Source organism: Salvelinus alpinus, chromosome 7, assembly GCF_045679555.1.
Source record: "Salvelinus alpinus chromosome 7, SLU_Salpinus.1, whole genome shotgun sequence".
In the NCBI taxonomy this organism is placed as follows: Eukaryota; Metazoa; Chordata; class Actinopteri; order Salmoniformes; family Salmonidae; genus Salvelinus; species Salvelinus alpinus.
The window spans coordinates 28735525-28762685 of record NC_092092.1 but is presented as its reverse complement, the minus strand read 5'-3'; the positions used below and the strand labels follow the sequence as shown (position 1 = coordinate 28762685).

Here is a 27161-nt window from a genome sequence, read left to right as displayed (position 1 = left end):
TTTCTCCTTTTTCTCTTTTCACAGCGAGGAAATCTTTCCTTCAACACATGCCGCCCATCCAGAGTAAAGAGCAGGTGGCCGTTACATACTCCAAACCCAGGGTCCCAACACCTCTAGCACCAGCAGAGGCACCCAAAACCCAGCTACATCCTGCACCCAAGCCCCTAGCTCCGGTCCTGAAGAAGACCCTAAGCAAAAAGGGTGCAATTAGGCCCCCCCAAATCCCACCTCCCAAGCCCCCAGTATTGGAAAGAAAACAGGTGACCTCTATAGCGCAGTGAGGGGGTAGAGATACACTATATACTGTATACAAAAGTATGTGGACCCCTTCAAATTAGTGGATTTGGCTATTTCAGCCACCCATTTGTTTATGTGTAACTCTGTGTTGTTGTTTTTGTTGCACTGCTTTGCCTTATCTTGGCCAGGTCGCATTTGTAAATGAGAACTTGTTCTCAACTGGCCTACCTGGTTAAATAAAGGTGAAATAAATGAAATAAAAATACTGACAGGGTGTATAAAATCGAGCCCACAGCCATGCAATCTCCATTGACAAACATTGGCAGTAGAATGGCCTTACTGAAGAGCTCATTGACTTTCAACGTGGCATCGGATTCCACCTTTTCAACAAGTCAGTTCGTCAAATTTCTGCCCTGCTAGAGCTGCCCGGTCAACTGTAAGTGATGTTATTGTGAAGTGGAAACATCTAGGAGCAACAACGGCTCAGCCACGAAGCTCACAGAATGTGACCACTGAGTGCTGAAGCGCGTAACGCATCAAAATCGTCTGTCCTTGGTTGCAACACTCACTACAGAGTTACAAACTGCCTCTGGAAGCAACGTCAGCACAATAACTGCTGGTCGGGAGCTTCATGAAATGGGTTTCCATGGCCGAGCAGTCACACACAAGTCTAAGACTACCATGTGCAATGCCAAGTGTCGACTAGAGTGATGTAAAGCTCGCCGCCATTGGACTCTGGAGCAGTGGAAACGCTTTCTCTGGAGCGATGAATCACTCTTCACCATTTGTTAGTCCAACGGACAAATCTGGGTTTGGCGGATGGCAGGAGAATGCTACCTGCCCGAATGCATAGTGCCAACTGTAAAGTTGGGTGGAGGAGGAATAATATGGTTCAGGCTATGCCCCTTAGTTCCAGTGAAGGGAAATCTTAATGCTGCTGCATACAATGACATTCTAGATGATTCTGTGCTTCCAACTTTGTGGCAACAGTTTGGGGAAGGTTCTTTCCTGTTTCAGTATGACAATTTCCCCGTGCACAAAGCGAGGTCCATACAGAAATGGTTTGTCGAGATCGGTGTGGAAGAACTTGACTGGCCGGCCCAGAGTCCTGACCTCAACCCCATCGAACACCTTTGGGATGAATTGGACCGCCGACTGCAAGCCAGGCCTAATCGCCCAACATCGGTGCCTGACCTCACTAACTCTCTTGTGGCTGAGTGGAAGCAAGTCCCTGCAGCAATGTTACATCTAGTGAAAAGCCTTCCCAGAAGAGTGAAGGCTGTTATAGCAGCAAAGGGGGGACCAACTCCATATTAATGCCCATGATTTTGGAATGAGATGTTTGACGAGCAGGTGTCCACATACTTTTGGTCATGTATTATCTAAGCCTGTGTAAAGAAGGGTTCTTACGCTTTAGGTACAAATGTTGACTGTAACCTGACATTTGGAGTAACCTGCTTTGGGTAGCATATCAATGCCAGAGATGTATTGTGCTTTTGCAGTCAGTTCAACTCTTAGAGAAAAAGTGCTTTGTAGTTTGAGAGCTACCATACATGCATTATATGTTGTGATTTATTTAGTGCATGTTTTGTATCACAGTTGTATGAATGTTTTCAGACATGTAAATAAAATATTAATGCCCATGCTTATTAAAAACATTTTATTTCATTTATCATTATAGAAATATCATTGGTATCAATAGCAGCACATTTATGCGGATGGGGGACATTGTTTTTCTTAATATAGTCTAAAAATAGGATTCAACCATTGGTTGACACAATAGCAGACAAGCAGGTGACTATCCTATCGAAAAGCAAGATGAGAGTTAGCTAGACCCATAATGAATTTGGGAAACATGTCTAAATGGGGTATGATGTAAATATGTGAATTAACAAACATACTGTAACAACATTATACTTGTGATTATTACATTGTACAAAATGATCTTCTATTTCATTTCTGAGTGAATTTCTCATGGTTTGTGCTTCATACTGCATCTGTAGAATAAGCAAAAATGAAGTGTTTGTCTTGGGTGTAATCTTCAGGCAAAAGAGGACTGTTTTCCTGAAGTTAACGTCACGTGCTAAGAGTTAAGATCTCTCTCTTGGCGTAGTTTGTTTCCCATGGGACTGGTTGGTGGTGAGGGAAAGATGAAGTCGGGTTGAAACCGCTACTGCTTTGTCTTCGTGTCCTGCCTTTTGCCTTGAATAGTTATATGAAGTCACACTGAGCATTTTTCTCAGGAAGTCCACACAGTATATATTTAACCAGCTGTTAACAGACTTACACAATGTTGAGCAATGTCTTTAGTGTTTCCATCACAGAAGGCTGCTGAGGGGAGAACAGCTAATAATAATGGCCGGAACGGCACAAGTGGATGGCATCAAATACCTGGAAAAACCACGTGTTTAATGTATTTGATACCATTCCACTTCAGTCATTACCACGAGCCCGTTCTCCCCAATTAATGTGCCACCAACCTCCTATGGTTTCCATGGTAACTCCTCTGTGTCCGACCACTTTCTCTGGTACATTCTCACACTTTCTACCCCATCTCTTTATTTCTTTGTTCGCCACTGGTTCCAGTGACCTCTTTTAAAAGGACATGTAGTTAGCTATTATTAGCCTGTTCTAGCTCCTTCCGTACAGCATGTTTGCTTGGGGAACTTTCAGCATCCATAATCTTTCAATGAGTCTTTCAACAAACATACTTTCCATTACATTTGGGAGAATTTGGGAACAATCAAAGTCTTTAAGTGAGTCTCCTGACGACATAACATTACATTTCTGAAAGGAATATTTGAAAATTATGAAGAAGGGTTCAAAGCTGAGTCAGGTCAATAGAGCCAGTTTCTTTAAACAAAAGACTTTACAAGGAATTAACCAATAATCACAACCCACTGGGCACAGACGTCAATTCAACGTCTATTTCATGTTGGTTCAACGTAATTTAATTGAAATGACATGGAAACAACGTTGATTCAACCAGTGTGTGCCCAGTGGGACATCTGTTATAGGTAATTCTGGTTAAACACAATTGAGTCTGTCATTGTAGTTCAGACTTTGATTTCCTCCTCTTCCTCATCGGGTGTAATGCAGATGTAAGGGGTTTTCTTCATGGTCTGGCACATGGTCACCTTTCCCTCCAGATCCATCCTCTGCTGCCCCTTCAGGAGCCCTCCAACCCCATAGAGCACCCCCAGCACATCAGTGGAACCCTGGAACCTCTCACTCTCCATAGCAGGCCTCTGTCTAGAGGGGGAGCCCATAACTAAATCAGGCACTGCCCCTTTAAGATGCTGCTCACCTCCATTCACCTCCATTCTCCTAGCCTCCTCTTCCTCCTCTTCCCACTCCATCCCATATGGACTCTTCCTACTGCTACTACAGTCCTCTCGAAGCAGAGAATCCACCAATGAGGCAGTGGTGGCATCCATCTCCGAGTCCATCTCCGAGCCTTCATTGGTCGCAAACCCAAACGCAGAGCCGCTTGGCTCTTTCGCCTCTTCTGCCTCCCAGGCGTGGCTGGGCTCTGGGTGGCCATTAGGGCTGTCAATCAAACCGAACACCTCACTCATGAGGGAGGGCCCCAGGTCGAATGTGAAGGATGCCATGGAGGACAAGGAGTCGAACCGGGTCATGTGACTGGGGTCAGAGGTCAGGGTCGGGTCAGCGGAGGAGGACAGGAGGGCAGAGACGTCGGTGAGCGAGCCCCCGTGGGTGTTGGGGGTACAGGAGTTAGAGCCTCCCTGCTGCGACTGACGCTCCGCTGAGCGGGAGAGGCGGGGCAGAGTGACAAAACCTGACTCCAGACCTGAGGTGGAGCAGAGACAGGGAGTTTAGGCATAACATTCTGTATTGTGATTTAGATTTTGACAAACTTAACATTTTTAAATAATAAATGGAATTTCAGTTGGCACCCTAGTTTTAACATTAAATAAACATGTTTTTAACAAGTCACATAATCATTTTCATGGACTCACTGTGTTCAATAATAGTTAACATGATTTTTTAATCTTTGTACCCCACTCATACAATTATCTGTAAGGTCCCTCATTCGAGCAGTGAATTTCAAAAAAAGATTCAACCACAAAGTTTTCAAATGCTTCGCAAAGACGGGCACCTATTGGTAGATTTAATTACACATTGGATTGTGTATCAATACACCCAGTCACTACAAAAAGTTACAGGTGTCCTTCTTAACTCAGTTGCCGGAGAATAAGGAAACCACTTCCACAAGGCCACTATTTTCCACCAGACACTAGGAGATTAATTCACCTTTAAGCAGAACAATAACCCAAAACACAAGGCCAAATCTGCGCTAGATTTGCTTACTAAGAAGGCAGTGAATGTTGCTGAGTTGGCGAGTTACAGTTTTGACTTAAATCTGCTTGAAAATCTATGGCAAGACCTGAAAATGGTTGTCTGACAATGATCAACAACCAATTTGACAGAGTTTGAAAAAATAAATTGAGAATAATGAGAAAATGTTGCACAATCCAGGTGTGGAAAGCTCTTAGAGACTTACCCAGAAAGACTCACAGCTATAGTCGCTGCCAAAGGTGATTCTAACATGTATAGACACAGGAGGTTGAATACTTATATAATCAAGATACTGTATATTAGTGTTTGTTTAAAAAAAAAACACTTTGACATTGCAGAGTATTTTGTGTAGATCGCTGACAAAAAATTACAATTACATACATTTTACTCCCACTTTGTAACACAACAAAATGTGGACAAAGTCAAGGGGTGTGAATATTTTCTGAACGGACTGTAGATGCTCTCCCATCACCAACAGAGGGCAGTGTAAACTATGTCATAAAATAGTGAGTCCTGCCAGTTTCAAAATGCTGAAAAATTCTATCTCTATCTCTGATTTTGACATCACCTCTCAGGCACGTTGTTCCCAGGACAGATTACTCACATGACATGTCACACACCAGTGCCCTCATGACCTACTGCTTCCATAGCTGAAACAAGACCTGGGATAACTATAGTTTTAACTATGCTTTGTGGAAAGTAAAACATTATTCCGGGGGAACAAATAGTTACTTTGGAGGTGACAACTATTTGAATCCCCATAAATAACTACTTTTTAAAACTACTAGAATACAGATTTCAGAAAGTGACTACTTTTAAAAACTACACTGAACAAAAATATAAACGTAACATGCAACAATTTCAAAGATTTTACTGAGTCACAAGGAAAATCAGTCAATTGAAATAAAAAAATGAGGTCCTAATCTATGGATTTCACATGACTGAGAAATACAGATATGCATCTGTTGGTCACAGATACAGTACCTTAAAAAAAAGGGATAGGGGCGTGGATCAAAAAACCTGTCAATGGTGTGACCACCATTTTCCTCATGCAGCGCAACACATCTTCTTTGCATAGAGTTGATCAGGCTGTTGATTGTGGCCTGTGGAATGTTGTCCCACTCCTCTTTAATGGCTATGCGAAGTTGCTGGACATTGACGGGAACTGGAACACGTGGTCGTACACGTCGATCCAGAACATCCCTAACATGCTCAATGGTTGAACTGTCTGGTGGGTATGCAGGCCATGGAAGAACTGGGATATTTTCAGCTTTCAGGAATTGTGTACAGATCCTTGCGACATGGGGCAATGCATTATCATGCTAAAAAATGAGGGGATGGCGCCGGATGAATGGCACGACAATGGGCCTCAGGATCTCGGATGTGGAGGTCCTGGGCTGACGTAGTTAGCGGTTGTGAGGCCGGTTGGACGTACTGCCAAATTCTCTGAAAAAACATTGGAGACGGCTTAGGGTAAAGAAATTTACATTCAATTCTCTGGCAACAGCTCTGGGGGACATTGCTGCAGTCAGCATGCCAATTGCACACTCCCTCAAAACTAGAGACATCTGTGGCATTGACAAAACTGCACATTTTAGAGTGGCCTTTTATTGTCTCCAGCACAAGGTGCTGTGGTCATGCTGTTTAATCAGCTTCTTGATATGCCACACCTGTCAGGTGGATGGATTTTCTTGGCAAAGGAGAAACGCTCACTAACAGGGATGTAAACAAATTTCTGCACAACATTTGAAAGAAATAAGCTTTTTGTGTGTATGAGAAATTTCTGGGATCTTTTACTTCAGATCATGAAACATGGGACCAACACTTTATATGTTGCATTTATATTTTTGTTCAGTGTAGTTGAATACAGTTCACAGAAAGTAACTACTTTTGTAAAATACTTGAATACAGATCTCAGGAAGTGACTACCTTTCTGAAACTATCGGATTGGCTGCTTTCAACTAATGGCAGGGCTGTATCTGGAACTGCATGTTGAAGATAGAATGAATAGAGCACACACAATCTCCTATACTATTGCAATCAATCTGATAGTCATATTTTAACCGTTTTGTTCCAAAACACTATATACATTATCCATTTAAACTGATATGTTTATAAAACATGTATCCATAGGCTGCCACAAATACATACAGAGTTTAAGTGATGAATTCAATACAAGCAGAAAAATAAAATAAAAAGTGTGCCTCCAGCCCCAACCTCCCCCCACTCCTGGAAACCATGTTTCCCACCCCTTCCCACTCCACCTAGCAACTAGGGTTGCTAATCAGTCTCCCGCCTCCTGTGCATTTCATGCACGACAGTTTCTAGGGTTTATCAAGAATGGTGTGACAAGCACAAAACATCTTGTCAGCGGGAGTCCTGTGGACGAAAACAGCTCGTGGATGAGAGGTCGAGGGAGAATGGCAATAATCGTGCAAGATAACAGGCGGGCCACAAACAGCCAAATAACGACGCAGTACAACGGTGGTGTGCAGAACGGCATCTCTGAATGAACAACTCGTCGGTGCTTGTCATGGATGGGCTATTGCAGCAGATGACCACTCCTATCAACTAAACGCAAGAAGAAGCAGCTTCTGTGGGTACGCGATCACTAACACTGGACAATTAAGGAGTGGACAATAATAGGAGTGAGCAATTGGGAGCAATAATAGGACCAAAGCCTAGTAACATTGTCTAATGGATATATCAGTTAAGTCCACCTCCACCAGGGTGCACTATAGCTTACCTTGCCATATACAGTAGACCTACCAGTCAAAAGTTTGGACACACCTACTCATTCAAGGGTTTATCTTTATTTTTGCTATTTTCTACATTGTAGAATAATAGTGAAGACATCAAAACTATGAAATAACACATATGGAATCATATAGTAACGAAGGGTATTATACAAAATACAAAATATATTTTATATTCTTCAAAGTCGAAAGAAAGATCGTGCAAAGCTGTCATCAAGGCAAAGGGTGGCTACTTTGAAGAATCTCACATAAAATATATTTTGATTTGATTAACACTTTTTTGGTTACAACATGATTCCATGTGTGTTATTTCATAGTTTTGATGTCTTCACTATTATTCTACAATGTAGAAAATAGTAAAAATAAATAAAAACCCTTGAATGAGTAGGTGTGTCCAGACTTTTGACTGGTACTGTACGTTTTGAAACCATACTGTGGATTTTAATCACAAAAGCCTGAAGGGGAAGACAAGAGAAGCAATGAACTACACATATTAAGCTGTGGCAATATATTCATTTTGACAATAGATATTCTGCAGGTTAAAGCAACTGGTATATTAGTCCATCTACTGAGGTTGGATTGAATTGATTTGAGCGTTCTGTTAAAGTTTTTGGCAATGGTTTTATCTACGGATGGAAATATATCTATTCCCAAATATTTAAATAAGTAGTGATGGGTTGGGATCTTGAGAGGCAGTAGGGCGTTTAATGAGATTACGTGATATTGTAGAATTGAGAGATATTTGTGTAATTTCTTTCGATTGTTGAATTGCCTGAGCCAGGGGCTCCATAGACAATAAAAATAGCAGTGGTGAGATGGGATCACCTTGCCTGCCACTTCTAGTTATTCTGAACAGAACAGAGCAGTTATTGCCTGTCATTAATATGGCTGAGGGATTGGCATATAGTATTTTAAACATATTAATGAAATTGGAGCCAAGTCCCATATGTTCCAAAACCGACCAAAGATATAACCATTCTAGTCAATCAAAAGCTTTTTCTGCATCAAGAGATAGAACTGCCCAAGGAGCTTTGGTACTGATGAAGCATGTAAGATATGTAATAGGCAACGGAGGATAATAGTTTAACAAACCCGCTTTGGTCCAGATGTACCAATTTTGGTAAGTAAGTTTAGAGACTGGGCGACAGAATTTTTGAAAATAGTTTCATATCTGTGTTTATCAAAGCTAGAGGGTGATAATGAGAGCACTAGATGACGTCCTTACCTTTTTTTAAATAAAAGCTAAATTAGTGCTGTATTTACATCTCTTCCAAATTAACCTTTGTGAACAGCTGTATTAATAATTTTAAGCAACACCAGACCTAACTGGTTCCAACATTTTAAATATCCCTCAGGAGGAAAACTATCACAACCAGGTGATTTGCCTTTAATCATGTTATCCAATGCCCTTTTGAGGTCATGGAGAGAGATTTGGGCTCCCAGCAAGCCTGCTTCCTCAGTTGAGAGAAGAGGAGTTCTTATATCTTTTTAAAATGTCTCGATCTGGCTTGGTGTGGATTTACAATCATAGGTGTACAATTCTTTATAGAAACGGGATCATCTTTGGTTGATTAATATGGGGTCTGATAGTAATTCAGCTGATTCAGATTCGATAGTTGCAATATTGCTAATTGATCATTACTGCAAAGCTCGTTAGCCAGAAGACAACTGGGTCGATTACCATGGAAGTAATGGTTGAGTCTAACACGATGGATGGCAAATTCTGCTCTCTGTCTAATCAATAAATTTAGTTCTGTCTTGACTTTGAAGAGAGTAGTTGCTACCAGGTCTGAAAAAAGTTTTGTTAGAACACGTCATTAACTTTTACAATTCTGATATCGTCTTTAATTGTGATTTATTCAGCCCATATACCGATCCTGTAGAGGTTAGAAAATTGCATTTGAACCTTTACAGGATAGGTGTCCTCCCCCATGGGACAGTTGAGCTAACGTGCGCTAATGTGATTAGCATGAAGTTGTAAGTAACAAGAACATTTCCCAGGACATAGACATATCGGATATGGGCAGAAAGCTTAAATTCTTGTTAATCTAGTAGCTATTACAGTGAAAGAATACCATGCTATTGTTTGAGGAGAGTGCACAGTTATGAACTTGAAAATGCATTAATAAACCAATTAGGTACATTTGGGCAGACTTCATACAACATTTTGAACAGAAATGCAATGGTTTACTGGAGCAGTCTAAAACTTTGCACATACACTGCTGCCATCTAGTGGCAAAAATCTAAATTGCACCTAAGCTGGAATAATACAGTGTGGCCTCTCTCTTGCATTTCAAAATTATACATAAAAAAATAAAATAAAGCATGTTTTTTTCTTTGTATTATCTTTTACCAAATCGAATGTGTTATATTCTCCTACATTAATTCACATTTCCACAAACTTCAAAGAGTTTCCTTTCAAATGGTATCAAGAATATGCATATCCTTGCTTCAGGTCCTGAGCTACAGGCAGTTAGATTTGGGTATGTCATTTTAGGAAGAAAAAAAGGGTCCGATCCTTAAATAAAACCTTATGGTGTCCCATAAAATCTGAGGAGGATTGACACATTTTTTATTAATTATTATAAATCAATTCAATTCCGTTTCAAAATGTTCACAGAAAGTAGGATTTTGTAGTAAGGAAACATTAAATTGCCATCTTGTGGCTCTTTTAGGAGATTCTGGAATGTGTAGCTGGCAGTAATAATCATGATGATCAGATAGGCTCATATGTGAAATGTATATTTTCTTGACTAAAGACAATAGAGGAGTAGATAATAACTAAACTAAAAACTAAATCGATTTGGCAGAATGTTTTGTGCCTGTTTGAATAGAAAGTGTACTCTTTTGCTTTTGGATTATGAGCTCGCCAGGCATCAATCATAGAGTATATGTTGAGAGCCTTGGTTCCCGGTGGATTTTAGTTGGTCTTATTAGATTTGTCCCTTATGTCCAGCATGGTAGGGGTGTGCCGAGTAGTCGAACAAAACAGTATCGTAAAGGACATTGGGCAATTCTATGAATACGATTATGAACCAAGTATTTTTTGTAATTTTCAGGTGCCAGCACGCATCTTTCTCATGTCAGTCAGACATATCCAAGGTTCTACATGGTCTAAATAACTCAACTATCAAGCTATCAATACGCATAATATCTAACAAGTGGGACAAGGGTAGGGGGAAAAGTTGAAAAGCTGAGGAGCAATCTGACAGTGACAGCAAACTTTGCTGCCCGCTGCAAGTTTTGTCTGACTACTCGGCACAGACAACCCCCCTCCCCCCAAAATTTTTTTGGGCATAATAAAACACTTCCGTTTTTTCAGATCACGAGTATCATCTGATCCGACTATCAACTGTCAATTTACGGATACGAGTATGGCCATGTCGGCACACCCCTAAAGAATTGCATTCATGTCTGTCCCATTAACCAGTTGGAATTCAGTTAATTCTAACATGCTGTTCAAATAATCCAAAAACATAGGATCATATTAATTTGGAGCATACACATTAACAAAGGAAATGTATTTTCCATTATGGATACAGTTGAGGAAAGTGATTCTGCCTTCTTGGTCTTCACCTTTACCAAGGATGGTGATTTATGTCATTATGATTACACCATTAGTTCTGTTTGGGGCTGTTGAAAAAGCAGCAAGTTTATACAAATGGATCTCTATTCTGTGTGCTTTTGGAGCAGGTGTGTTGTTCTTGCTAGAATATCAAGACAGCTGGAACACTTGCTAAGAATATTAAGGCCTTTCAAATTCAACAAGAGAATAGCTAGTGTTGCCATTGTTTTTCTAAAATGTCATTGTTATCTTTAGTATTGGAACATGTGCGCTGAGAGTCAGGAAACAAGTTCATGGAGTGAGTGTTTTAATAAATAAACGCAACTAAATACAAAAAAAGAAACACAAACAATGCACTGGAACAGAAACAATGACGCTTGGGGAAGGAACCAAAGGGAGTGAAATAAATAGTATAGTAATAGGTCATATATCTTAATAATAGGTCATCAATTTTATTTTCTAACGATTGCACATTAGCAAGGAGAATGGAAGGCATTGGGAGTTTACTCTCTCGCCTCCGGCTTCTCAGAAGGATCACCGAACTGCGTCCCCTTTTCTGGTGTCTTTTCTTCACGCAAGAGGCGTGGATCTGGGCCTGTTCCAGTGAAAGCAGGATATCCTTCTCGTCGGACTCGTTAAACTTCACTAGGGTAGGGAGCAGCATTCGGAATTTTGGATGAAAAGCGTGCCCAAATTAAACTGCCTGCTACTTAGGCCGAGAAGCTAGGATATGCATATAATTAGTAGATTGGATAGAAAACACTATCCAAATCTACTATCCAAATCTACCAAAACTGTTAAAATAATGTCTGTGAGTATAACAGAACTGATATGGCAGGCGAAAACCCGAGGAAAATCCAACCAGGAAGTACTATTATTTTGAAAGGCTGACCCAGTTCACGAGCTCTGTGGCTTCCTCTACATGTGGCCAGTCTTTAGGCATTGTTTCAGTCTTTTACTCTGAAAAATGAGGGAGATACAGCACTTTCAATCAGTGGACAGTGGACATTTCCAGACATCAGCCATGCACCCTGATTGGGAATGTGCCTTTCTTGTTTCTCCTTTCCTATTGACGAAGCTTTTGTTCGGTTGAAATATTATTATTTATGACAAAAACAACCGGAGGATTGATTTTAAGAATCATTATGCATGTTTCTACTAACTTTTATTGTACTTTTTAAAAACTTTTCGTCTGGACTTAGTGCACGCGCCTTGTGAACAGGTTTACAAAAGTTTTACCAGCATGTCACATGTGCAACCAGGGGGGAAAAAGTCCTACACCACCCCTCCTGTATTCCCTGTTCACCCACGACTGTGTGGCCAAACACGACTCCAACACCATCATTAAGTTTGCTGACGACACAACAGTGGTAGGCCTGATCACCGACAACGACGAGATAGCCTATAGGGAGGTCAGAGAACTGGCAGTGTGGTGCCAGGACAACAACCTCTCCGTCAATGTGAGCAAGACAAAGGAGCTGATCGTGGACAACAGGAAAAGGCGGGCCGAACAGGCCCCCTTAACATCGAAGGGGCTGTAGTGGAGCGGGTCGAGAGATTCAAGTTCCTTGGTGTCCATAACACCAACAAACTATCATGGTCCAAACATACCAAGACAGTCATGAAGAGGGCACGACAAAACCTTTTCCCCCTCAGGAGACTGAAAAGATTTGGCATGGGCACCCAGATCCTCAAAAAGTTCTACAGTTGTACCATCGAGAGCATCCTGACCGGTTGCATCACCACCTGGTATGGCAACTGCTCGGCATCTGACCGGAAGACGCTACAGAGGGTAGTGCGAACGGCCCAGTACAAGCTTCCTGCCATCCAGGAAAGCCCTTAAAATTGTCAGACTCCAGACCCCCCACCCATACAGTTGAAGTCAGAATTTTATATACACTTAGGTTGGAGTCATTAAAACAAATTTTTCAACCACTCCACAAATTTCTTGTTAACAAACTATAGTTTTGGCAAGTCGGGTTAGAACATCTACTTTGTGCATGACACAAGTAATTTTTCCAACAATTGTTTACAGACAGATAATTTCACTTATAATTCACTGTATCACAATTCTAGTGGGTCAGAAGTTTACATACACTAAGTTGACTGTGCCTTTAAACAGCTTGGAAAATGCCAGAAAATGATGTCATGGCTTTAGAAGCTTCTGGTAGGCTGTGGATGTATTTCAAGGCCTACCTTCAAACTCAGTGCCTCTTTGCTTGACATCATGGGAAAATCAAAAGAAGTCAGCCAAGACCTCAGAAAAATAATTGTAGACCTCCACAAGTCTGGTTCATCCTTGGGAAAAATTTCCAAATGCCTGAAGGTACCATGTTCATCTGTACAAACAATAGTACGCAAGTATAAACACCATGGGACCACGCAGCCGTCATACCGCTCAGGAAGGAGACGCATTCTGTCTCCTAGAGATGAACGTACTTTGGTGCGAAAAGTGCAAATCAATCCCAGAACAACAGCAAAAGGATCTTGTGAGGATAATGGAGGAAACAGGTACAAAGGTATCTATATCCACAGTAAAACGAGTCCTATATTGACAAGGAAGAAGCCACCGCTCCAAAACTGCCATAAAAAAGCCAGACTACGGTTTGCAACTGCACATGGGGACAAAGATTGTACTTTTTGGAGAAATGTCCTCTGGTCTGATGAAACAAAAATAGAACTGTTTGACCATAACTACCATCGTTATGTTTGGAGGAAAAAGGCGGAGGCTTGCAAGCCGAAGAACACCATCCCAACCGTGAAGCACGGGGGTGGCAACATCATCTTGGCAGCATCATCTTGTGCTTTGCTGCAGGAGGGACTGGTGCACTTCACAAAATAGATGGCATCATGAGGTAGGAAAAGTATGTGGATATATTGAAGCAACATCTCAAGACATCAGTCAGGAAGTTAAAGCTTGGTCGCAAATGAGTCTTCCAAATGGACAATGACCCCAAGCATACTTCCAAAGTTGTGGCAAAATGGCTTAAGGACAACAAAGTCAAGGTATTGGAGTGTCCATCACAAAGCCCTGACCTTAATCCCATAGAAAATGTGTGGGCAGAACTGAAAAAGCTTGTACAAGCAAGGAGGCCTACAAACCTGACTCAGTTACACCAGCTCTGTCAGGAGGAATGGGCCAAAATTCACCCAACTTATTGTGGGAAACTTGTGGAAGGCTACCCGAAACATTTGATCCAATTAAACAATTTAAAGACAATGCTACCAAATACTAATTGAGTGTATGAAAACTTCTGACCCACTGGGAATGTGATGGAATAAATAAAATCTGAAATAAATAATTCTCTACCATTATTCTGACATTTTACATTCTTAACATTTTTAAGAATGTAAAATCCGATATATATATTTTTTTTATCTGACTTTTTACTCTGATTAATTGTTGGAATTGTGAAAAACTGAGTTTAAATGTATTTGGCTAAGATGTATGTATACTTCCGACTTCAACTGTAGCCTCATTATTGTTATTCTTATTGTGTTACAAGTCTACATTTGTATTCGGCGCATGTGGCAAATAAGGTTTGATTTGATATAGGGCAGGTAATCAAGGAGGTGATGAGTCCAGGTGAGTCTGATGACGCGCAGGTGCGCGTAACGATGGTGACAGGTGTGCGCTATAACGAGCAGCCTAGGAGGCCGGAGAGGGAGCACACGTGACAGTACCCCCTCCCCGACACGCGGTTCCAGCCGCAGGACGCCGACCAAAATGACGATCCCGGGGATCAGGAGTGGACCGGTCACCTCTGCTGAGGCACGGGAGCATGGCGACCTAGAGCCCCGGAGAGAGAGCACACGTGACGGTACCCCCTCTCTGTCTGGCGCGTTCGGCTCCAGCTGCAGGACGCTAACCAAAAGGGACAATCCCGGGGATCCAGAGGGGACCGGTCGCCTCCACTGAGGCGCAGAAACCTGATGAACCGGCTGAGGCGTGAGAGCCTGATGAGACCTCCCTAGTTGCCTTGTCGAGGCACGGGAACCTGTTCACCCGCTGAGGCACCGGGATCCTGTCGAGCCAGCTGAGGTTTGGGAGCCTATCGATCCCAATGCCTATACATCCCACCTTTCATGTGTACAGAGTTAAACCCATGTCTCACAGTCCTTTGTCTCCTGTTTTTCTAGGCCCACCCCTCTCCCTGTCTCATCGATGGCCAACCGGCTTACACGGTGAGGCGTCTCCTGAAGGTTCGACCTCGGGGCAGGGGGTTCCAGTACCTGGTTGCCTGGGAGGGTTATGGCCCAGAGGAGAGGTGCTGGGTCCCTTGCCAGGGACATCCTGGACCCAGGCCTCATTGCGGATTTTCAACGCCGACACCCCGGTCAACCAGATATGCACCCAGGTAGGACACCAGGTGACGCCCCTAGAGGGGGGGAGGGTACAGTCACACCCTGATCTGTTTCACCTGTCTTTGTGATTGTTTCCACCGCCCTCCAGATGTCGCCCACCTTCCCCATTATCCCCTGTGTATTTATACCTGTGTTCTCTGTTTGTCTGTTGCCAGTTCGTCTTGTTTGTCAAGTCAACCAGCGTTTTTCATCTCAGCTCCTGCTTCTCCCCAGTCTCTCTTTTTCTCACCCTCCTGGTTTTGACCCTTGCCTGCCCTGTCTCTGAGCCCGCCTGCCTGACCACTCTGCCTGCCCCTGACCCTGAGCCTGCCTGCCGTCCTGTACCTTTGCCCCACCTCTGGGTCTTACCTTCAAGCATGATACTTTTAACCCTATCCCAAACCTTAGCCCTTACCTTAACCATTCAGAAATAGTAATCCCATGACTGGATCAGAAGGTTGTATGTTCGATCCCAGTCGTGAACACTGTTCTTTTATTTTTATTAGAAAAAATTATATATACTGTATATGTTTTTGTACTTTTTACCACTTTTTCTCCACAATTTCGTGATTTCCAATTGGTAGTTACAGTCTTGTCCAATTGCTGAAACTCCCGTACGGACTCGGGAGAGGCGAGGGTTGAGAGCCATGCGTCCTCCGAAACACGACCCCGCCAAGCCGCTCTGCTTCTTAACACACTGCTCGTTTAACTCGGAAGCCAGCCGCACCAATGTGTCAGAGGAAACACCGTACAGCTAGTAACCGAAGTCAGCGTGCATGCGCCCGGCCCGCCACAAGGAGTCGCTAGAGTGCGATGGGACAAGGACATCGCAGCCGGCCTAACCCTCCCCTAACCCAGACGACGCTGGGCCAATTGTGCGCCACTTCATGAGTCTCCCAGTCGCGGTCGACTGCGACACAGCCTGGGATCGAACCCGGATCTGTAGTGGCGCCTCTAGCGCTGTGATGCAGTGCCGCTGCGCCACTCTGGAGGCATTTTGGGGTTTTAACCCTATCCCGAACCTTAACCCTTACCTTAACCATTCAGAAAGAGTGCCTAAACTTACCCCTTAACTTCAACATTTGACATTTGGAGAAATGGAACGATAAAGAGCAGCAGGAGTCAACCCAGGGTGTGAAAAACACTTTGAAATTTGACATTTTGAGCAACATTGAAATTTAACGTTTGGAGAATGTGGATGAAGTTAGACTGTGAGAGTTTGTTGGTATTACCTTATGAGTCAGACATTATGAAAATATATTTGTTAGTAATTTTGAAGCTGCAAAAGTGGTCTAATCTAATGTTGAGGTGATTCCATGTCCCTTGTCTATTTAATTGTAGGCTATAGGCTACATTAAGATGAATATCTAAGAGCCCTCCAAACCATGTGCTTATGATCATACAGTGGGGAGAACAAGTATTTGATACACTGCCGATTTTGCAGGTTTTCCTACTTACAAAGCATGTAGAGGTCTGTAATTTTTTATCATAGGTACACTTCAACTGTGAGAGACGGAATCTAAAACAAAAATCCAGAAAATCACATTGTATGATTTTTAAATAATTAATTTGCATTTTATTGCATGACATAAGTATTTGATCACCTACCAACCAGTAAGAATTCCGGCTCTCACAGACCTGTTAGTTTTTCTTTAAGAAGCCCTCCTGTTCTCCACTCATTACCTGTATTAACTGCACCTGTTTGAACTCGTTACCTGTATAAAAGACACCTGTCCACACACTCAATCAAACAGACTCCAACCTCTCCACAATGGCCAAGACCAGAGAGCTGTGTAAGGACATCAGGGATAAAATTGTAGACCTGCACAAGGCTGGGATGGGCTACAGGACAATAGGCAAGCAGCTTGGGGAGAAGGCAACAACTGTTGGCGCAATTATTAGAAAATGGAAGAAGTTGAAGATGACGGTCAATCACCCTCGGTCTGGGGCTCCATGCAAGATCTCACCTCGTGGGGCATCAATGATCATGAGGAAGGTGAGGGATCAGCCCAGAACTACCCGGCAGGACCTGGTCAATGACCTGAAGAGAGCTGGGACCACAGTCTCAAAGAAAACCATTAGTAACACACTACGCCGTCATGGATTAAAATACTGCAGTGTACACAAGGTCCCCCTGCTCAAGCCAGCGCATGTCCAGGCCCGTCTGAAGTTTGCCAATGACCATCTGGATGATCCAGAGGAGGAATGGGAGAAGGTCATGTGGTCTGATGAGACAAAAATAGAGCTTTTTGGTCTAAACTCCACTCGCCGTGTTTGGAAGAAGAAGAAGGATGAGTACAACCCCAAGAACACCATCCCAACCGTGAAGCATGGAGGTGGAAACATCATTCTTTGGGGATGCTTTTCTGCAAAGGGGACAGGACGACTGCACCGTATTGAGGGGAGGATGGATGGGGCCATGTATCGCGAGATCTTGGCCAACAACCTCCTTCCCTCAGTAAGAGCATTGAAGATGGGTCGTGGCTGGGTCTTCCAGCATGACAATGACACGAAGCACACAGCCATGGTAACCAAGGAGTGGCTCCGTAAGAAGCATCTCAAGGTCCTGGAGTGGCCTAGCCAGTCTCCAGACCTGAACCCAATAGAAAATCTTTGGAGGGAGCTGAAAGTCCGTATTGCCCAGCGACAGCCCCGAAACCTGAAGGATCTGGAGAAGATCTGTAGGGAGGAGTGGGCCAAAATCCCTGCTGCAGTGTGTGCAAACCTAGTCAAGAACTACAGGAAACGTATGATCTCTGTAATTGCAAACAAAGGTTTCTGTACCAAATATTAAGTTCTGCTTTTCTGATGTATCAAATACTTATGTCATGCAATAAAATGCAAATTAATTACTTAAAAATCATACAATGTGATTTTCTGGATTTTTGTTTTAGATTCCGTCTCTCACAGTTGAAGTGTACCTATGATAAAAATTACAGACCTCTACATGCTTTGTAAGTAGGAAAACCTGCAAAATCGGCAGTGTATCAAATACTTGTTCTCCCCACTGTATATTTCGAATAACTTGCATATATTCAAATATTATTTAGTTTTCTGGACCTGTATTTAAATATCAAAGAAAATAGTTGCCTTTTAGTTTAAACTCTATAAACTACAATATATTCGACTACCTTAAGTATTTGAAAAGTTGGTATTTTCAAATAAACTACAAAATGCAAAAAAATTCTGCCCAGGTCTGCTGGAAACAAACACGATGCAAGGTAAATTAGTACCATTACATAGTTTGAATGGGAAGTGCCCTCTGCCTGGGAGTACAGGGCTCTTATACCAATAACATGCATGCACACACATAGACAAAAACATGCTTCCAAACACACATATACACACCAAACTAGAGCAGAGAGGTCAGACAGTGAAACATGAGGGTATTAATGTGGGGCAGTCAGTCACATAGGGCCTCAGACCAGACACACAACAGCACAGTAATGTCTGATGCGCCTCTCTCTTATCATCACATAACAAGCTAAACAGAGTGTGAGGGTTGTTGTGTGTCAGCCAAGGTGATTCATCATGACAGCTGTGGAAAATTTGTCTGAATTACTGTGGAAATGAGAGTATGTTTTCACAGCATGTCCAACAGCAGCTATTGCATCTATGACAATGTATCAAATCCAAGTCTCCTGCATGCCACAAACAGTGTTAGCTTTCTGAGCTTAAGCTTAGACCTTAGGTCCAGGATCTACCGCAAGTCTTCACAGGTACGGTTGCATGTTCACTTATTGTGTGGATGCGTGCATATGTTTGTGTATGTGTGTGTACAGTAAGACTCACCATAACCATAAGTGGTCTCATCCAGGGAGGTAGGAGAGGTGTGGAAGAGGTTTTTAATAGGGCAGCCGTCCACATCCAGCCGAGGGAGGGACACTGCGTTCTTGATGATGGGGGAGATGGGAGGGGGTGGCGGGGACAGGTCCTTCGACCCCCCCCTGGGATGCTCTGGTGTCTTCCGAACATGCCGGAGGGTCCGGGAGAAGAAAGCCCCGATCTTGTTGTCAGGACTTGTGACGGAATCATCATCCTCGTTTCCGTTGGCGGCCCCGCCGTGATTGCTTAGGAATGAAGTGTCCCCGAACACGTCCCCTCCGCGGCCCACATGCATGGTGTGACGGAAGTCTCCCAGCGGAGGGCTGATCATGTCCAAGGTGAGGTCACCCTTGAAATGACGTTTACCCTGAGAGCTGGCCACCAGGCCCTTCAGCCCAGGGATCTTCCCCAGGTTCATGGTGATGGCCAAGGGTAAGGTTCTCTAAAAAAAATTACTAAAATCCCTTTAAATCCACTGAAAGTAGGGATGGAAAAGGAATTTAAATATCTTCGGTGAAAGATTTGCTTCAGTGATCGTTTAGGTTTTGCATAGAATTCCACCACCAGGTCTTGTAGGGTGAACCTCAGTAATGGAGATGTCTATTGTATTCTCTTGTTATCATGTGCTGTTTGCAATTTCAGTCCCATTTTCTGCTGTTTGTTGTCATCCATATCCAGCTGGATGAAGTCGAGAGAAATGTAGGGAAAAAGTATGCAGCTCAGTTCCTGGAATCCACTGCCGGTTTGAATGTGGTCAGAGACGCTATGCTCGACAGTTGTTTTAGGCTTTGGGTTTATAAAACATCAGCTTAGGAATAACCCCAGTTCTAGCTGCAAATATCCCTCCTGCGGTTGTACACTGGAACCATTTATTAAAAGAAAGCACAAAAATGTATTCAATTCTCCGTCTAGAAGAGGCTCAAATGCAGCTATAACAGTCCAGTAACCCTGAGGGGACTTTCTTTGCTAGAGACTGATTTAGTGTATAGATGTAGAACCAGGTAGGAGATCTGGCAGAACACATCACTGTCTGGAACATTCAGTCATAAAGTAACTGGATCAGGTTTTTCTACAGACCCTGGCCTGCAGTTAGTCGTCAAAGTTCCGGGTTTCAAAGTCCACTGTTCTAGAACCTTCTAAATATAGTCCACAGTGACTCTCCTGTCACTGCCCTCGAGAACAAATGAAATGCAAGTCTGTTTTTTTTGTCTGTGAGTTTCAGGGTATTTTGTCTCTCTCTCGTCCTGTGTTTCGTTACAACATGAGTGCTACTTAATCATATCACATATTTCCCCGAAATACATTTGCAAAATCTGTATAAAAGCAGAGACCCTCATTCAACACTTACAGCTGATCTGACCAGACGCCCCATTGTTCTCAAACAAAATATGTTCCACCAGAAAAAAAACTCTGTTCTATTTTTAGCCCAAAATTCATAAAATACTGACAAATGTACTGATAAGAAAATCACTTAGCTGACTTTCATTGCACAAAATACCCCAGTAAGACAACACTGGCAGGAGGTATGCAAATAATGGACTTTTCCTTTGTTATCTTTAGCCAGCAAAGTAATGGATATTGCTTTCTGTAATAATTTGATAGGGTAACGTACACTGACAAGGTGTTCTTGTTCTTTTAAGAGCTTTCCACTGCCGAGGCCCTCCCACGAGCGATAGCCCGTCTTTATTAATGACTTGGAGCAGACCTCTGAATGGGATTGCGTCAGGGTTAAAGCAGCCTTTTCATTTGCTCCTGACCACAGTCCCAGGCCCTCTCCTTTAGGTCTCCACTGGCTGGCGTTTTAAGAGGGGCAGCTGGGAGCAGCACAGAGGGAGGAAGCACGCCTCATACCACAGACTGGAAAGAGAGAGAGCGAGAGAGAGATAGAGAGAGCAGTACCAGGGGTCTACTTACCAGACCAACAGACTTCTATTAGGTGTGATGTTGAATTTGAGATAGTCTTAACCTCTCGAGAGCATGAACCAGACACTCATAACCAGACTTCATATACTTACAGTTCAAGCCACCACCTCAACATCCCTGACTAACTCTCCTATGTGACTGTGAGCTGCAGAGGCAAAAGCAATCATGCACTACTCAGCTTGTGTGTGAATGTGAAGCAAAGCAGATTCTCTCTCATGGTTGAAAGAAAAAGAGAGAGAGAGAGAGACTTTTTGACCTCTCGTCTGACTCCCGCAGACACAGCCGGAGCCCAAAGGTTTATCCCCACACGTCTTTAAGGAACGCTCCTAGATGTCTCCTACACGTTCCAGCATCCCCCCATGCCCTGCTCTGTCCTCCTCCTCTCCTTCTGATCCTTTGTTTTCAGAGTTACGCAAATCCAGCCGCCCACACTCCAGGCATCTGATAGAGCAGGGCTGAAACTGAGCACCAGTTGGTTTCAGAAAAATAACAAAAACAGAAGTCTCTAAAAGGTAATAAGTTTAATGCAGTAATCCGGGCGGCTGTCTGAGTTTTCAGAAGGAAAAAGGGGGGTCTCCTCAGGGGATTGGTCGTAGCCTGGATTAGCCCTTAATCCCTGGATCTCTTCTTCCCCTAGCCTGTCCGTCAATACTTTTTTTGGGCTCTCTCCTCCCTCTTTCTGGGCTCTGTCCTGGCACTGACCTCCCTCTCTCTGGGTCTGTGCTGGTTCTCTCCGCCAGGCCTGCTGGTTATCTGCTGGTTATCTGGGTCCGAGAAGCTACCTTGGCCTCACTCTGAACATGCTGTCTGTTGTGGGAGAGAGAGAGGGGGGAGACAGGGAGTTAGAAATGGTGGGTCATGGTACGGGTACATACAGTTGAAGTCGGAAGTTTACATACACTTATGTTGGAGTCATTAAAACTCGTTTTTCAAACACTCCACAAATTTCTTGTTAACAAACTATAGTTTTGGCAAGTCGGTTAGGACATCTACTTTGTGCATGACACAAGTAATTTTTCCAACAATTGTTTACAGACAGATTATTTCACTTATAATTAACTGTATCACAATTCCAGTGGGTCAGACGTTTACATACACTAAGTTGACTGTGCCTTTAAACAGCTTGAATAATTCCAGAAAATGATGTCATGGCTTTAGAAGCAACTGATAGACTAATTGACATAATTTGAGTCAATTGGAGGTGTACCTGTGGATGTATTTCAAGGCCTACCTTCAAACTCAGCGCCTCTTTGCTTGACATCATGGGAAAATCAAAAGAAATCAGCCAAGACCTCATAAACAAAATTGTAGACCCCCTCAAGTCTATTTCATCCATGGGAGCAATTTCCAAATGCCTGAAGGTACCACGTTTATCTGTACAAACAATAGTACGCAAGTATAAACACCATGGGACCACGCAGCCGTCATACCGCTCAGGAAGGAGACACGTTCTGTCTGCTAGAGATGAACGTACTTTGGTGCGAAAAGTGCAAATCAATCCCAGAACAACAGCAAAGGACCCTGTGAAGATGCTGGAGGAAACAGGTACAAAAGTATCTATATCTTCAGTAAAACGAGTCCAATATCGACATAACATGAAAGGCCGCTCAGCAAGGAAGAAGCCATTGCTCGAAAACCACCATAAAAAAGCCAGACTATGGTTTGCAACTGCACATGGGGACAAAGATCGTGGAGAAATGCCCTCTGGTCTGATGAAACAAAAATAGAACTGTTTGGCCATAATGACCATCATTATGTTTGGAGGAAAAAGGGGGAGGCTTGCAAGCCGAAGAACACCATCCCAACCGTGAAGCACGGGGGTGGCAGCATCATCTTGTGGGGGTGCTTTGCTGCAGGAGGGACTGGTGCACTTCACAAAATAGATGGCATTTTGAGGTAGAAAAATATCCTATAGAAAGTTTGTGGGCAGAACTAAAAAAGCGTGTGCGAGCAAGGAGGCCTACAAACCTGACTCAGTTACACCAGCTCTGTCAGGAGGAATGGGCCAAAATTCACCCAACTTATTGTGGGAAGTTTGTGGAAGGCTAACCCGAAACGTTTGACCCAAGTTAAACAATTTAAAGGCAATGCTACCAAATACTAATTGAGTGTATGTAAACTTCTGACCCACTGGGAATGTGATGAAAGAAATAAAAGCTTAAATAAATTATTCTCTCTACTATTATTCTTACATTTCACATTCTTAAAATAAAGTGGTTATCCTAACTGAACTAAGACAGGGCATTTTTACGAGGATTAAATTACAGGAATTGTGAAACTGAGTTTAAATGTATTTGGCTAAGGTGTATGTAAACTTTCGACTTCAACTGTAGGTAAGACACACAGAAATATAATGAAAGATAAATCATCTGGCATTTGAAGTGCAGCTGGTACTGACAGTTGTTTTCAAAGTGCAGCTGGTACTGACAGTTGTTTTCATAGTGCAGCTGGTACTGACAGTTGTTTTCATAGTGCAGCTGGTACTGACAGTTGTTTTCATAGTGCAGCTGGTACTGACAGTTGTTTTCATAGTGCAGCTGGTACTGACAGTTGTTGTCAAAGTGCAGCTGGTACTGACAGTTGTTTTCATAGTGCAGCTGGTACTGACAGTTGTTTTCATAGTGCAGCTGGTACTGACAGTTGTTTTCATAGTGCAGCTGGTACTGACAGTTGTTTTCATAGTGCAGCTGGTACTGACAGTTGTTTTCATAGTGCAGCTGGTACTGACAGTTGTTTTCATAGTGCAGCTGGTACTGACAGTTGTTTTCATTGTGCAGCTGGTACTGACAGTTGTTTTCATAGTGCAGCTGGTACTGACAGTTGTTTTCATAGTGCAGCTGGTACTGACAGTTGTTTTCATAGTGCAGCTGGTACTGACAGTTGTTGTCAAAGTGCAGCTGGTACTGACAGTTGTTTTCATAGTGCAGCTGGTACTGACAGTTGTTGTCAAAGTGCAGCTGGTACTGACAGTTGTTTTCGAAGTGCAGCTGGTACTGACAGTTGTTTTCATAGTGCAGCTGGTACTGACAGTTGTTTTCATTGTGCAGCTGGTACTGACAGTTGTTTTCATTGTGCAGCTGGTACTGACAGTTGTTTTCATAGTGCAGCTGGTACTGACAGTTGTTTTCATAGTGCAGCTGGTACTGACAGTTGTTTTCATAGTGCAGCTGGTACTGACAGTTGTTTTCATAGTGCAGCTGGTACTGACAGTTGTTTTCATAGTGCAGCTGGTACTGACAGTTGTTTTCATAGTGCAGCTGGTACTGACAGTTGTTTTCATAGTGCAGCTGGTACTGACAGTTGTTTTCATAGTGCAGCTGGTACTGACAGTTGTTTTCATAGTGCAGCTGGTACTGGCAGTTGTTTTCAAAGTGCAGCTGGTACTGACAATTGTTTTCAAAGTGCAGCTGGTACTGACAGTTGTTTTCGTTTGTATTCCCAAAAACATTTCACTCCTTTTCCTCCCACTACCCAAGTAGTAACTATATAATAGTTTCTGTTTGACTGTAATTCAACTGGCTAAACATAACACAAAACTCCAAAATTACACAAGCTGAGTATTAAGGGTGTTTCCCGAATATCTCTTTGGTAGGCTACATCCCAGAACCATACATCCAATCCACCCCCTCCACCATGTAGCTGCCATACCTGTGAGCCAAGGTGAGGGATGGTGGATGTTCACTGCCTGGCCTGTGAGGTATGGTATGGCTACATCCCAAATGGCACCATATTACTTATATAGTGCACTACTTACAAAAGTAGTGCACTATGTAGTGAATAGGGTTCCATTTGGGACGCACTGTAGATGTAAACCGGAGAAGCCAGGCTCTAATAGGAGCCGTGTGTGAACACATTCCTGGGAGCAACATCACTGGACTCCCTCTCTCCATTACAACCATCACATCAGAGAGAGAAGAAAAGAACCCAACCACATCACTGATTAGAAACAACCTTTAGGTCTGATCCCGCTTTCCTTCTCTGAGGCTGGCTGTGTTACAGTACTGTATGAAGATCTCATGGTTTGGAGAGATACAGCTGGCACACACACACACACACAAAAACACATGGCTAGATCAATGGACTGGAGAGATACTGTACTGTACTCTCAATCATCTTTCATTGAATCGAATGAGTCAGGATTTTACACAGAATTATATTTTGTTGAGTATACCAACCAGCATTTGACCCCTCTCCTCCTTTCCAAACTCCGGTCCTATTGTAAGTCCCTTACTAACTAACTAAGTTAACCAGGTGAACAAACATACAAGATAAGGCTGCATTTTTTCACTCCCCTGCCACATCCAAATAATTTATCTTCCCCTTAGCTGTGCTCTATTTGAATCCAAGGAAAATAGAGCAACACTTCCCCTAAGCCAATCATTTTTTAATGCTTCTTCAACAAACATCCATAGGCTCTTGAAGCATCTATCCTTCCTTCATCATTTGTCCTCCTTTTCCCCCCTTTCAGCGCTCTCTCCCGCCCCCCTCACTCTCTCTACCCCTCTTTCTCTCCATTTGTCATTTGCCATGCTGTTGTGGACAGACTTTGAGGGGGTCAGGGAAGGAATGAGTCAGGCCCATTTGGTGACATTGACAGGCCATGATGGAGCATGTATCCCCTACTCTTTATGTGTGGCAACCAAGACACCAACAACAAGTACCCTCAGGTATTAAAACAGACAGTGCGTCCATACTGGGAGTTCACACCTCCTAAACTGAACTCTTTCCTGGTTGCGTCAATCAAAGATGGTGGATAACTGAAGATAGTTCACTCAGGCCGTTTACCATTTAATTATTTTCTGTCTGCTTAACGGGATGGCTCTCCCATAGACACCAATGCGATAGCATATGGGACTGGTCTGATTAGGTCATTGACTTCAATGTAACCAGAAAAAAACCTGCGAGTGGGGTGTCTCGCTTCCTCTTCCGTCTCTGGCGTCAATGACACGGGTCACATTGGAGAAATGTGGGGCACAGGTACAATTGTCCAGAGTTAAAATGAAGGAATCTCATTGGATGAGGCCAACAGGGAAGGAATGCCCCAACTCTACATTCCAATACCTCATCATCAGGTTCTGATTCTAGGTGTTTGCTTGGTTATTCTGGTTCAATATGCATGAGTAAGGCCGGCGGCAGGCCAAAATTGAAAAACAAAAATCAATAGAGGCATGCGATGGTCAAACAGGTCTACTGTGGCCATGCGTGAGCAAGAGTAGATCCATCCGACCTGCCTGGTGTTGCAGGCAGAGCGCCAGGAAAACATTGCTATTATCACAGAGCCTGCTCTCTCCATTGATCTGCCTTGTGTGTGAAGCTAACAAGCACTCCAATCAATTGTATTGGCTGATCTCCCTAATGAGGTCAGAGTAATGAGAGCTCTGTTATGTGGTGTTGCTACCCTTTACATGTGGAGCAGGGGCTGCATCATTAACTTGTCAACATGTGAGTCAGGGGTTCCCCTACGATTTAATAACCGTTCTGTTAAACAAGTCATTTTAATGAATAGTTGAATCCTCAATGGTAAATGTTCTGATTCACCCCATAAAACATCAGATGAGCATATGCAGAATCCAGACCACAGGAGAGGATAGTTTTATATAATTTCTAGACAATATTTTTGATCTGCTAAGACCTAAGCATAGACCAGTGACATATTGCAACACAAGCAACCCTAAATATAATGCAGGACAGATTATGTTTCATGCCAAATGATCTATGGCTACAGCTAGGCTACAGAGATATAGAACCGTATACATCGGCAGCCCATATGGCTCATAATTTCAGATATCAAATATGATGACTTGATTGTGAATAGACAGCAAGAGAAGATTAAACAATTGAACAACAAAAAAGTTTTCCTCCATACTTTACTTTCAGTTGACACAGAGTCTATTGATATTTGAGAGATTGCATTTATAGAAGGCTAATTAATAGCCTTAATATTTATTCAAATAGCCTAATGAAAGGAGAGGCTACAAGAGGAAAATAAAAAGTTGAATGTAAAGAAAAACTTACCTGGGCAAGTAGACTAACAGCCGTTCACACAGATAGGATACGATTAAAAGCCAGTACTTTTTATGATAACCCCAAAAATCCGTAATTATAATGAAGTATCATGAAGTATTGTGAGTTCTAGTAACCGGTCTTGTAACCGGACAGTACAGCTAGCGCGTTCAGCTTCAGTAGAA

General features: G+C 42.9%; 2 protein-coding genes across 3 annotated transcripts in view; one reads left to right on the top strand and one right to left on the bottom strand.

Annotated features, from left to right (window-relative positions):
* Positions 1-1893, top strand: part of LOC139580147 (SH3 domain-binding protein 1-like) — a 16819-nt gene extending 14926 nt beyond the window's left edge. For both annotated transcript variants that reach the window (XM_071408681.1, XM_071408682.1), the window contains exon 18: positions 25-1893. In XM_071408681.1, coding sequence (XP_071264782.1) covers positions 25-281 — 257 coding nt within the window. In that variant the 3' untranslated portion in view covers positions 282-1893. The remainder of the gene's footprint in view (positions 1-24) is intronic.
* Positions 1881-27161, bottom strand: LOC139580148 (cdc42 effector protein 1-like). The gene is made up of 3 exons (XM_071408683.1): positions 26989-27161; positions 19018-21780; positions 1881-4051 (listed from the first exon to the last, which is right to left on the bottom strand). The coding sequence occupies exons 2-3, from the start codon at positions 19466-19468 to the stop codon at positions 3294-3296; spliced, it is 1209 nt and encodes a 402-aa protein (XP_071264784.1). The 5' UTR covers positions 19469-21780; positions 26989-27161; the 3' UTR covers positions 1881-3293.